The 13,917-nt window shown below is 42.6% G+C and overlaps 1 protein-coding gene across 1 annotated transcript in view; it reads left to right on the forward strand.

The window, feature by feature from the left end:
• Positions 1-13,917, forward strand: part of LOC310648308 (cullin-1-like) — a gene marked incomplete at its 5' end in the record, with an annotated part of 390,312 nt that overhangs the window by 95,494 nt on the left and 280,901 nt on the right. Inside the window, one exon of the mRNA XM_083376075.1 lies at positions 13,240-13,407. Within this exon, the coding sequence (XP_083232201.1) occupies positions 13,240-13,407 (168 nt within the window). The remainder of the gene's footprint in view (positions 1-13,239; positions 13,408-13,917) is intronic.

A 13,917-nucleotide genomic window follows, 5' to 3' on the forward strand; every position in this document is an offset into this window, starting at 1 on the left:
TCGGGATGCTTCAAGATGGGCTCCTTCATGAAGGCGTCCTTCAAAGCCTGGAACGCCTGTTGTTCGGGGGCGTTCCACTGGAACCGAGTCTTCTTCTGCAGGAGCCGGGTGAGGGGGGCTGTCAAGGCAGCAAAGCCAGGGATGAATGTTCGATAGTAGTTGGCAAATCCAAGAAGTCGCTGAACATCCTTCACGCGACGCGGGGGTTGCCAACTCTGCAACGACTCAACTTTACTCGGCTCCATGGCGATGCCCTCAGGAGAAATGCGGTGACCCAGGAAATCGATGGTCACCTGGTAGAACTGGCACTTCTCCAACTTGGCAAACAGCTGATGTTTCCGGAGTTGCTGCAGGACCTGACGGAGATGCTGATGATGCGCTTCACGCGACGGGGAGTAAATCAGGATGTCGTCCAGGTAAATCACGACAAACTGGTCCAACAGATCCCGAAAGATGTCGTTCATAAAATGCTGAAACACAGCGGGGGCGTTGGTCAGGCCAAACGGCATCACCGTGTACTCGAAATGTCCATAGCGAGTACCAAACGCCGTCTTCCACTCATCACCCGGCCGAACCCTGACGAGGTTGTAAGCTCCACGCAGGTCCAGTTTCGTGAAGATCTTAGCCTCCCGGAGTCGGTCCAAGAGCTCGGGGATGAGGGGCAGCGGGTAGCGGTTACGCACCGTGATGGCGTTGAGTTTCCGGTAGTCACAGCAAAGCCATAACTCGCCCGACTTCTTTTTGACGAAGAGCACAGGCGCAGACACTGGCGAGGACGAGGGCCGGATGAAACCACGAGCCAAATTCTTTGTCAGGAAGTCCCGCAATGCAGCCAACTCGGGCTCCGACATGGAGTACAAATGCCCCACTGGGAGAGGCGCATCAGGGACTAGATCAATGGAGCAGTCGTAGGGCCTGTGCGGGGGTAATTGGTCCGCCTCTGACTCACTGAACACGTCAGCAAAGTCGGACAGTTCGGGAGGCAAGGAAACCCCTGGGGAACCCTCCACCTGGCCGGCACAGATATGGCGGGTGTGGTCCACGCACTGCAAACTTGGGAAGGTAACCAAGTTCTGAGACCAATAGATCTGTGGATCATGCGCCCGGAGCCACGCCAGTCCCAAGACCACGGGGAAGTGCAGATCCGAAGTGATGTAGAACTGGATGGCCTCCACATGGGAACTGATGGCCATGCACACTGGTTGCGTGGCGGCCGTAATAGGCCCGGACAGGAGCACTCGACGATCAATAGTCTCCACTAGCATGGGCGGATCCACCGGACACTGGGGAACAGCCCATTTTGCCACGAAAGCCGAGTCCATAAAGTTAGTTGTAGCCCCAGAGTCAATTAAGGCATGGACCGGAATCCCCTCTGGCTTGCCAGGAAGGATCAGACGTGCCTCCAGAATCAAATGCCGTGGAGGTTCACAGGCACCGTCGGAATGGCGTCGCTCGCCGTGGTCGTTGTGGGTCGCCCGATCTATCACACCGTCTAGATCGGGCTCGGGCCGTTTCCCGACAGCAAAGCAGGGGACTTTCTCGGGGCAGGCTTGGTCACTGATGCCCGCTGATGCTTCTTTGGGCAAGAAGCAGCCAAATGTCCAGGGTCCCCACAGTAAAAACACAACCCCCCCGATCGTCGTCTGTCCATTTCCGTCACCGATAGACGGGACCTGGCGGCACCCAACTCCATTGGCTCCTCCCTCTGGACTGGGGGCTCACGCTCAACAGAAGCGGCAGGGGTCTGTGGGGTGGCACGGCGACTCTTTCGCTGCTGCAGCCGGGCATCGATCCGCAGACAAAGATGGATCAGCCCATTCAGGTCTGAGGGAATGTCCACGCGGGCCAGCTCATCCAACATCTCCTCCGACAAGCCATCCTGGAAGGCATCCACGAGCGCAGCCTCATTCCAGGCGGAATCCTGGCTAAGCAGCCGGAAATCGCTGATATAGGCCTGCAGGGGGCGCTGACCCTGCCTCAAAGCTTTCAGGCGTCGGGTGGCGGTCTGCGCCTTAATTGGGTCCTCGTACATGAGGCGCATATGGTCACAAAACCCCCCAAAGTTATCCAACAAAGGGCTAGGCTGTGCCAGCAGAGGCGTGCCCCAACGAGCTGCATCCCCCGACAGAAGGCTCAACACGAATCCCACCTTATCTCGGTCAGTGGGGAAATCAGCTGCTCTCACGCTGATAAAAAGCTGGCATTGTCCCAGGAAGGCAGGAAACAGTTCTGGATTGCCAGCAAATTTATCCGGCATAGCTATCTGACATTTCCTCCTGGGTGGGGGTGCAGCATGTACCTGAGCTTGCAGTTGAGCCACCTGAGCTGCCAGCAAAGTGAGTTGCTGGGTGAGCTGAGCATTCTCGGCAAGAAGCTGCTCCATCGTAGTAGTAAGGGGTGGGAGGCTGAAAGCAAACTGTTCTGAACCAGCCACTACCGGCCTTGTAATAAAGCAAACCCCTGTTCAAGCAGTAGAGACTGGAGAGCGTCTGAGGTTGCAAAGCGTTTGCCAAGTTTTATTCACAAGCAAAACAACAGAACAAGAAACACAGGAACTTGAATCCTCAAGCGGAAGGGTTGCTTTCAGCAACCAGCCCCTCCCCAAACACTCCTTTTATTTAGAGTTCAGGGCGTGGTCTCCCTGTGCCTCCTCCCGAGGAGTCCCACAGCCTTTCTTTGTTTGTTCCTGCTCGACTGCCTCCTGCGTCGGGCGTCCTTGAACAGGGCCAGCTGTGGGTCATCATCCTCCGCACTATCGGGCTCACGCAGCTGAGAAGAGGTCCCCGGCTGAGGGCTCTGCAAAGCCTCCAAGCCATCATCAGCCGGTTCGTCTCCCTCCTCCCCCTCATCTGAGTCATCCGATACATCTGAACCGGCTGCCGTACCCACAGGCTGGCCCTGAGTCACAACACTGTCTGCTGATAGAGTGGAGGTCTAGCTCATCTGCTATTGCTGTAGCTCTGGGATCTGCAGCCATGGCTTTGGTGTTCTGGAATCCATGAAAATTTTGGGTGAAGTGGAGTAGTTCATATGAATGTCAAGCACCAGGAAAATCAGGCTATCCAGACAGTTCAAATGGGTATAAAGATTTATTGTAAGCTTGAGCTCTCTACAAGAATCTGAACTACTGTATTTTCCGGCATATAAGACGACTTTTTAACCCATGAAAATCTTCTCAAAAGTCGGGGGTCGTCTTATACGCCCAGTCGTCTTATACGCCGGAAAATAGTAAATCAATCCTCAGGAGCGGAGACGTTAGTGGAAACAGACAAATCCAGCACTCGAGAACGGTGAAAGACGGCCTCCTCATAAATAAACCGACCAGCCCAACTGAGGCTGAAGCTCCAGCTTACCGGCGTCCTAGGGCAGTAGCCCTTGTTTTTTTTGGGAAGCGAGCGGGAGTTAAGCGCGTGCCGAGCTGCTGGCGCTCCGCAAGCACGAGAGCTCAAGGGAGCTGACCTGACATGTTCGTGCAGAGCTAAGCTTCACCTGACCCTGGGAGTTTGACTTCAGGGCGTGGTGCCGCGGCAGACCTACAGCAACACCCGCCCGGGAAGGCGCAGCTTGGGAATTGCGACAGGCAGACCGCAGTGGAAAGCTGGCGCTGGGGCTTCAGCAGCCTGGGGTCGCCCCTCCGTCCTGAAGTAGAAGGCGGCCTTGGGGAGGGTGTGTGTGTGAATCTTAAACTTGCGGCGCAGGGCTGAGCCCGTTTCTTCCCCCCCACTCCTCCGCCACCCTGTTCATTAACTAACCTATGGAAAGAACCGCCTTCTTTCAGACCTGGTGCCTTCCCGAAGTGTTGGGCCACAATGCTCGTCGCTCCTGGCCGAAACAGCCAGCGCGTGTGAGTGAAGTAGAAGGGGGCGCCAAGGCAAGAGAAGACGAGGTTTAGGCGAGGCAGAGCAAAGCTGATCTCAAGGCCAAAAGCTCTTGATAAACCTTCACCTAATTGAGAAGCAGCCCTGACTTCCTACTTATGTCTGGCAGAAGCAGTTTGTTCACTTTGTCTAGACAGGCACAATCATACCAAAGAGAATGCCTGTGGAGATTCTCAGTCATGCAGGTCATGGTTGTGGTTTTTTCCAAAAGGCAACTGAACTTTCTTGGTGGTTGTTTTTTTTTTCTTCCTGTGCAAACGTTTTGCTTCTCATCCAAGAAGCTTCTTAGTTCAACTAAAGAAGCTTGCTTGGATGAGAAGTGAAAACATTTTCAAAGGAAAAAAACAACAAGAAAGGCCAGTTGCCTTTTGGAAAAAGCACCTTTGGGACTACCAAAGAGTGTTATCATTAATAAGTGTGAGTGTTACAAATATGCAAATAAAATCTACATGAGCCAGTCAAGTCAATAGTACTGTATTCCTACATTGCCTCATAACTACAAGTGTGCTAAAGCTCACAACATACTAGAAATGCATCTTTTTTGTATGTCAGTCAACTGGAGAGAGCTGGACATATCTAGAAGATTCTGCTACTGAGGACATTTATAAAATAAAAATAAGGTCACAGTTTAATGGCTTGCTAAGCTGTGCACAAATAAAAATAGGCTGGGTTTATTTAGAAAGATCAGAAGCAAACAATGAATGTTAAACATCAAGACTCTGTATATCCAAACAGCTAAGATAAAAGTATCATTGTCTTTTTGCCTAAGATGCTGAGAATCAAAACATTTTGGTTAAATCAGTCTTTCCCTAGCTTGGCATTCTCCAGATGTGTGAAAATTAAAATTCTCAGCCAGAACAATTTTGAGCATTGTTAACTCTAAGGCACCTGTGGAGCACCACATAGGGAAAACTACTTTTTAACCCATGAAAATCTTCTCAAAAGTCGGGGGTCGTCTTATACACCCAGTCGTCTTATACGCCGGAAAATACGGTACTAACGGCCAAGGGAAATTAGTGGGAGATAAGAGTAGAAGGAATTCAAGGTGGGGTGAACTTAGATCTCTTATGGGCATAAAGGGACTCATGACTTATGAGACATTTGACCCCTCCCTTGGGCTCAACCTGGTCATCTCCTACAAAAGGTCATAAAATGGGGCAAAACTCACTTAACAACTGTCTCGCTTAGCAACATAAATTTTGGGCTCAATTGTCATAAATCGAGGAGGACCTGTATATACAGTGAGGGAAAAATCATTTGATCCCCTCCTGATTTTGTACGTTTGCCCACTGACAAAGAAATGATCAGTCTAAAATTTTAATTGTAGGTTTATTTTAACAGCAAGACAGAATAACAACAAAAAGAGGATTTCTGGTTGGTTGCCATTCCTGTCGGACGGGAGAGTTCCCTGCTCTGGAAATCTCCTGCGCGTTGGAGGAGGAGGGCGCCGCAACAGCGCTGCGGGCACCCAATAAAAAACCTCAGATCAAGCGTTCTGAGGACGTGGGATTCGGTGGGCACCCTAGACGTTTCCCCTGCTCCCCGGTAGACCCTAGTAAGGGCTGCCGAAAGCGAGCGGGGTGGGAGACGTGGTGCTGTGAATCTTCTTTGCTATCTTCAGCGCGTGAAGCTGCGAGTTCTAAAGGACGTGGAGCAACCAATTTCTCTGTCAGAAATTAAGAGAATTTGAACAGTTGAATACCGTGAGTAGAAGAATCTTAAAAACAAAATTTGGACTTGATTTGGATTGCGGAAGGGAAGCTAAAAACGGAGGTCGGTCCCTTTCTGCCATGGCAAAACTGAAAGCAATTGCGTGACAGCTGCAGCTGTAAAAAGACTTTTGAGTTTTTAAAACCTCCAAGTTTCTGTTTAAAAAAAAACTCCCCTGAAGCAGGGTGAGGGGGGGAGAGACTCTTTAGACTTAAAGCCCCTGCAAAAGCTGTCAAAATAAATAAAAGTTAAGCCGACTCTCTCCCTGGGAGGGAGACCGGGTCAGACAGCGGACTACATTGTGATGTAATAAAGAGACTGAAAGTCTTTGATCCTCGTTTCCTATTGGAACCTTTGATGTTACTGTGACGGTCTGAACTGTTGCAATCGAACCTTTAAGGATCAGACTTGCTACATATTGACTTTCTCATCGGCTTTGTAACATGAATTGCTTCTAAAAAAAAAGACTGGTAAAACTGCCTGTTTGAGTGGAAATAGTGCTCTGGCTGTTGCAACTGGTTGACTACTAGTGAGAAAATAGTGACCTTGACATTTCAAACTGTTGAGCCTTCAGTTTGTTATGGCTGCGGAGGCTACAACTGCACCAAAAACAAGAAGGAAACTTTCTGTCTCCCCAACTTTTGAAGATGAAGTGCTCAAAATGTTAAATACATTAAAGGAGGGGCAGGACAGATTGCAAGAGACACAGGATAAACATACAGAGGAATTTAAAGAGATAAAAAAGGAAATTGGCTTCCTGAATAAGGAAATTCAACAGGTCAAGACAGAAGTTTCAGAAGTGGATACAAGAGTTACTCAGTTGGAAATAGGACGTGTCCAGGATTTGGAAAGTCAACAGTACCAAGCTCAGGTAGCAATTGCTTTCCTGCAGATGAAGGAGAGGGAAATGAACTTAAGAATTCGAGGATTTCCCGAGATAGAACAAGATAACTTAAAGGCAACAATAATCCAGGAATTTGAAGCATCGTGGGATTTGACAAAAGAAGAATTGGAAACAATAATAGTGAAGGCCTATAGATTTGGAGCGAATCCAAAGAAGAGAGATTCGAAATTTATAAGTGATTGTATGGTGGTTTTTCAAACTAAAGAACAAAGAGATAAAATTTTGGGCCTTCACTATCAAAAGAATTTGAAAGTCCAAGAGCAACAGGTGGTCCTTTTTAAGGATATCCCAAAATTCTTCTTAGATTTAAGAAGCAATTATACAGATTTGGTTAGTGCCTTAAGAAAGAAAGGGATCTACTTCTGTTGGGAATTCCCCGAAGGATTATATTTTAAATACCAACAGAAGAAGATTCGAATTCGAACATTGGGAGAGAAGGAAAGATTTCTGGAGAAGAATGTAAAGGATCTTGAATTGGAAGCAGGAGCAAGACCTGGCCCACAACTGGAATTACCACCTCTTTTTGACATAGGGCCGCTAGGAGCCGGGGCAGGAGCTAAGCCAAGAGCAGTACAGTGAAACAATATGGCACTAAGAATCTTATCATGGAATGTGAATGGTTTAAATTCTAAACCTAAAAAAAATTGAATCCATCACGTGTTGCAAAAACAGAATTTGGATGTGATATGCCTACAAGAAACACATGTGATGAGAACTCAGAAAAATTTTGCAAAATAAAAGATTAGGTCAAGAATTTATTTCGGCAGATAAACTTAAGAAACAAGGAGTAGTCATTTATGTTAAAGAGAAATTTGAAGCAAAATTATTGTTTAAAGATGAGGAGGGAAGATATGTTGCAGTTGAAATAACAGCACAAGGCGATAAGTTGCTGATGCTTGGAATTTACGCACCAAATGAAGGTAAGGCTGAATTTTACAAGAAGATACACGATGTACTTTTGGATTATATGGATTATAAGATAATCTTGATGGGAGACTTGAATGGAGTAGTCTCCACATTGATGGATAGATCACAAAGACAGAAGATTTCTAATGATGGAAGACTACCAAAGACTTTCTTTGAAATGATGGATAATTTTGACATGATTGATACTTGGAGATTGAAAAACCCATTGGAGAAAGACTTTACATTTTTCTCTGATGCAAATAAATCGTGTTCCCGCCTCAATTATATATGGACAACAAGAGATTTGGCCCCGAGAATAAACAAATCAGAGATTTGCCCAAAGACTTGTTCTGACCATAATGCTGTGCTGCTGGAATTAAAACTGTTTCTACAGGGTTCACTTAGATGGAGAATGAATGATGCCTTGCTGAGAAGTGAACAGATTGTTGAGAAGGCCCAAAGACCATAAGAGACTATTTTGAAATAAATCTGAATACAGAGGTAGAAAAAAGGGTCATTTGGGACACAAATAAGGCAGTTATGAGAGGTTTTTTGATTCAACAGAATGTAATAAGGAAGAAGGCCCAAAATGAAAAGAAAGATATCATCTTGAACCAATTGAAAGAGAAAGAGAAAAAAATGAGGAGTAATCCAAAGAATCAACAGGTTCAAAAAGAAATAAAGGCCTTTCAATCACAATTCTCTCAGATAATTAATCACGAAATTGAATGGAAAATAAAAATGATGAAGCAAAGGTCTTTTGAATCGGCAAATAAATGTGGTAAGTTACTAGCTTGGCAGTTGAAAAAGAGACAGAAAGAAAGTACAATAACTATGATAATGCAAGAGGAAAAGACTATTGAGAACCCTGCAGAAATTAGGAAATGTTTTCAGAAATATTATAAGCAGCTATATAAGAAAGAAAAAGAGGACTTAATTAAAACAGAACAGTTATTGGACAAATATGGATGGCAGAAAATTCCTGAAGAGAAAAGGACCCTACTCAATTACCGGATTACAAGACAAGAATTGGAGGCAGCAATTAATCAAATGCAAATTGGCAAGGCACCAGGACCTGACGGATTGACAGCAAAATACTATAAGACATTGAAAGACTGGCTGATTCAGCCACTGATGGAAGTATGCAATGAATTACTAGAGGGGGGTTAAGGCGCCCGAGACCTGGAGAGAAGCATTTATTACGCTGATACCTAAACCAGATACAGACAGAGCTCAAGTAAAGAATTACTGCCCAATTTCCTTGTTAAATGTGGATTACAAAATGTTTGCAAATATCTTGGCTACAAGATTGAAGAAGGTCCTTGAAGATCTTATTCATCATGATCAAGCAGGTTTTTTACCTGGTAGACATATGAAGGATAATATTAGGAATATAGTAGATATTTTGGAAAGGTTAGAGGCCAAAAAGAACTCTAAGGCTTTGTTAATGTTTATTGATGCGGAGAAGGCCTTTGACAACATTTCTTGGAGTTTTATGAAGAAGAATTTTGAAAATATGGAGGTTGGGCAGAGTTTTATGAATGGTTTAAATGCAATCTATTTTGAGCAAAAAGCAAAAATTATAGTTAATAATGTGGTGTCAGAGGAAATTAGAATTGAAAAGGGTACCAGGCAAGGGTGCCCACTCTCCCCTCTGTTATTTATTACGGTTCTGGAAGTCTTGCTGAATATGATAAGGAAAGAGGAAGGTGTAAAAGGGATTGTAGTGGGTTCGAAACAATATAAGTTAAAAGCCTTTGCTGATGATTTGGTGTTAACATTACAAGATCCAGAAACCAGTGCAATTAAAGCACTGGAAATAATACAAGAGTTCGGACATGTTGCAGGTTTTAAATTGAATAAGAGTAAAACCAAAGTCTTGGGGAAAAATCTGACATTAGAGGAAAAAAAATAAGTTACAGGAAGCCACTGGTTTGATGTTTGTAGAAAAGGTGAAGTATCTTGGTGTAAATATGACGGCAAAAAATTTGAATTTGTATAAAGATAATTACGACAAAATGTGGAATGAAATTAAGAGAGATCTGGATATTTGGACAAATTTGAAATTGTCTTTGATGGGCCGAATTTCAGTTGTTAAGATGAATGTATTGCCAAAAATGTTGTTTCTATTTCAAGTACTTCTAATTATTGAAAAGTTGAATTGTTTTAAAGAATGGCAAAAGGTATTATCGAAATTTATCTGGCAGGTGAAAAAACCTAGAATTAAGTTCAAGTTATTAACAGATACAAAAGATAGAGGGGGCTTTTCCCTGCCAGATTTGAAACTTTATTTTGAAGCTGCTGCTTTTTGCTGGTTGAGAGATTGGTTTGTGTTAGAGAATACTGATGTATTAGATTTGGAAGGTTTTGACAATGTATTTGGATGGCATGCATATTTATGGCATGATAAGATAAAGGTCCACAAAGGTTTTAAAAATCATATAATTAGAAAGTCATTGATTAATATATGGATGAGATATAAAGATCTGTTAGAAAGTAAAACACCCAGGTGGATTTTACCATTAGAGGCTAAGGCCCAGAAAAGGTCAAATATGGGAACCAAGTGGCTGAAATATAAGGATATATTGGTACAAGAAGGAGACCAATTTAAGACAAAAACATATGAGCAAATGAAAGATAATGTTGATGATTGGTTTCAATATTACCAAATGAATGAAGTCTATAAAATGGATAAAAAAGAGGTTTTCAAATAGAGAAATCCAAACTGGAAACGTTACTGTTAGATACAAAATCAAAGAATCTTTCCAAGATGCATAATTTATTGATGGAGTGGCACACGGAAGATGAACAAGTGAAATCAGTGATGATTGATTGGGCTAATGATGTGAGGCACAACATTATGATGGAGGTCTGGGAGAGGATGTGGAAAAAGGGTATTACGTTTACAGCATGTAATGTTTTGAAAGAAAATATGATGAAGATGATGTATAGGTGGTATGTAACACCGGTTAAACTTGCAAAAATTTATTATACACATGATAATAAATGCTGGAAATGTAAAGCTGTAGAAGGAACCTTTTACCACATGTGGTGGACTTGCCCCATAGTAGAAGACTTCTGGGAAAAGATTTATAATGAATTAAAGAAAGTGTTGAAAAACACATTTATTAAGAAACCAGAAGCCTTATTGGGTATAGTCAGAAAAGAAATTCCCATAAAAGATATTACTTTCTTTCTGTATGCCACAACAGCGCCGAGAATTTTGATAGCCAAGAATTGGAAGACACAAGAAATACCAACGGTGGAAGAATGGCAGATGAAAATGATGGACTATATGGAACTCGCTGAGCTGACCGGGAGAATCCGTGACCAGGGAGAAGAGTCGGTGGAAGTAGATTGGAAGAAATTTAAGGACTATTTGAAGAAATAGTGTCATATTAATTAGTTTGAAATGGACTTGGAAGTGCTTATAGGTTGCAGTTTTAGAGTTTAATGTTTAGTATTAAGGATAATATGAAAGAATGATTGTTAAATGATAAGAAATTAAATATAGATAGATATTAAATATGATTTTAAATTACAAAATAGAAATTGCTAATGATGATTTACGATGAAACGCAGATAGGGGGGACTTGAGGAAGTCACCTGAAAATGATTAGAAAGATTAAGAATAATGGAAGTTAAGTATTCTTTTTGTATTTTTGTTGATTGTATTGTTTATGTTATGTCTTGTTTTTTATGTGTTTTTTTGTTTAAATATATGTTTTCATAAAAACAATAAAAAAAATAAAAAAATAAAAAAATAAAGAACAACAAAAAAATCCAGAAAAATACATTTCAAAAAAGTTATAAATTGTTTTGCATTTTAATGAGTGAAATAAGTATTTGATCCCCTATCAATCAGCAAGATTTCTGGCTCCCAGGTGTCTTATACATGTAACGAGCTGAGATTAGGAGCACTCTCTTAAAGGGAGTACTCCTAATCTCAGTTTGTTAGCTGTAAAAAAAACCTGTCCACAGATGCAATCAATCAGATTCCAAACTCTCCACCATGTCCAAGACCAAAGAGCTGTCCAAGGATGTCAGGGACAAGATTGTAGACCTACACAAGGCTGGAATGGGCTACAAGACTATCGCCAAGCAGCTTGGTGAGAAGTTGGTGCGATTAATCGCAAATGGAAGAAACACAAAATAACTGTCAATCTTCCTCGGTCTGGGGCTCCATGCAAGATCTCACCTCATGGAGTTTCAGTGATCATGGGAACGGTGAGGAATCAGCCCAGAACTACACGGGAGGATCTTGTCAATGATCTCAAGGCAGCTGGGACCATAGTCACCAAGAAAACAATTGTTAACACACTACGCCGTGAAGGACTGAAATCCTGCAGTGCCTATAAGGTCCCCCTGCTCAAGAAAGCACATATACAGGCCCATCTGAAGTTTGCCAATGAACATCTGAATGATTCAGAGGAGAACTGAGTGAAAGTGTTGTGCTCAGATGACACCAAAATCGCGCTCTTCGGCATCAACTCAACTCACCATGTTAGGAGGAGAAGGAATGTTGCTTATGACCCCAAGAACACCATCCCCACCGTCAAACATGGAGGTGGAAGCATTATGCTTTGGGGGTGTTTTTCTGCTAAGGGGACAGGACAACTTCATCACATCAAAAGGACAATGGACGGGGCCATGTACCGTCAAATTTTGGGTGAGAATCTCCTTCTCTCAGCCAGGGCATTGAAACTGGGTGGTGGATGGGTGTTCCAGCATGGCAATGACCCAAAACACATGGCCAAGGCAACAAAGGAGTGGCTCAAGAAGTAGCACATTAAGGTCCTGGAGTGGCCTAGCCAGTCTCCAGACCTTAATCCCATAGAAAATCTGTGGAGGGAGCTGAAGGTTCGAGCTGCCAAATGTCACTCTTGAAACCTTAATGACTTGGAGTGGATCTGCAAAGAGGAGTGGGACAAAATCCCTCCTGAGATGTGTGCAAACCTGGTGGCCAACTACAAGAAACGTCTGACCTCTGTGATTGCCAACAAGGGTTTTGCCACCAAGTACTAAGTCATGTTTTGCGAGGGGGTCAAATACTTCTTTCACTCATTAAAATGCAAATCAATTTATAACTTTTTTGAAATGCCTTTTTCTGAATTTTTTTGTTGTTATTCTGTCTCTCACTGTTAAAATAAACCTACCATAAAAATTATAGACTGATTATTTCTTTGTCAGTGGGCAAACATACAAAATCAGCGGCGGATCAATTTTTTTTTCCTCAGTGTAGAAGTAAAAAGTTGAGATCATTACTATGTAACTTAATGCACAGAAAAAAGTTGAAATCCCTGCTTTTTTTTTCTTCCCCTTTACCCCACAATTTACTTTTCCACTTTTTCACTTACCCACTTTCCTTATTGTCTTTATCTTCATTTGTCTTTTACAGTATATTAAGAAAAACTTTCAATAAAAACTTTCTTATTAAAAAGGTATTACTTCTCGGAACAGGGCAATGCTAAATAGGAAAATTGAAGAATAAATTTTAAAATGTCAGTGGCATGTTCTAGTAACATTTCTTGGTCTGTTATATGAAGCAAGATATCAGTCAACACTGGGAAAAGAAAAGACAGTTTGAAGTGTACAAAACTGATTACAGAAAGGAAATATGCTTATGTTCTTTATATGTCAAGTTGGTGATATAATGTGCTGCTTCTTTGACACAAAGTAACTGACAAGGGTGGGACAGAGGCCCATCCAGGAAGCCACTATACAAATAAACGAAGGGCCAATTATACACTACTTTGTTCTTGAAGCCAGGCACACACTGGAGATCAAATCCTGCTTGTATTTACCATTAAGTTTCTTCTGTTGGTAAATTGTCTCTTTTAGGATGGTGAAGACTTAATGGATGAGAGCGTGTTGAAATTCTACACTCAACAATGGGAAGATTATCGGTTTTCAAGCAAAGTGCTGAATGGAATTTGTGCCTACCTCAATCGACACTGGGTTCGTCGTGAATGTGATGAAGGCCGAAAGGGAATATATGAAATTTATTCCGTAAGTTTTCATGAAGGGTAGTTATAGTCAGTGGAAAAATTCAGCAATCTTGTTTTAAAGGGGGAAATGAAATATGTGTTTTGTCTTTTTTGAACCACTTGTCTTTTTACTTTCTCTTAAGTTTTCTTCCTGCCTATATGCAACTCAAAATAAAATCTTTCACATATAGAGGTGTGTGAAAAGATCAGTTTTCTGGCTTTCTATTCTTCACCAAATTATGAAAAAAAAATGCTTGACTTTTTATTCTCGTGAAGTATTTCTACACTGGCAGAATACTTTTTGCAGTGCCAATAAACCAGGTAGATGGTTAGCTTATTTGTTAAGGAAGAAGCAAAGCGCTTCTAATATAGATAGAACAGAACATAAGGGTAAGGTAGTGTATCAGCAGAGTCTTATTAAGAAGACTTTTGTTGATTTTTACTCTAAGTTATATGCTAGAGATAAGATTAGTGAAGCAGATATTGATGTATATTTGATGAATGCTAATATTCCTGTTCTTACACAAGAACA

The sequence above is a fragment of the Vipera ursinii genome (assembly GCF_947247035.1).
Source record: "Vipera ursinii genome assembly, chromosome: W".
Lineage (NCBI taxonomy): Eukaryota > Metazoa > Chordata > Lepidosauria > Squamata > Viperidae > Vipera > Vipera ursinii.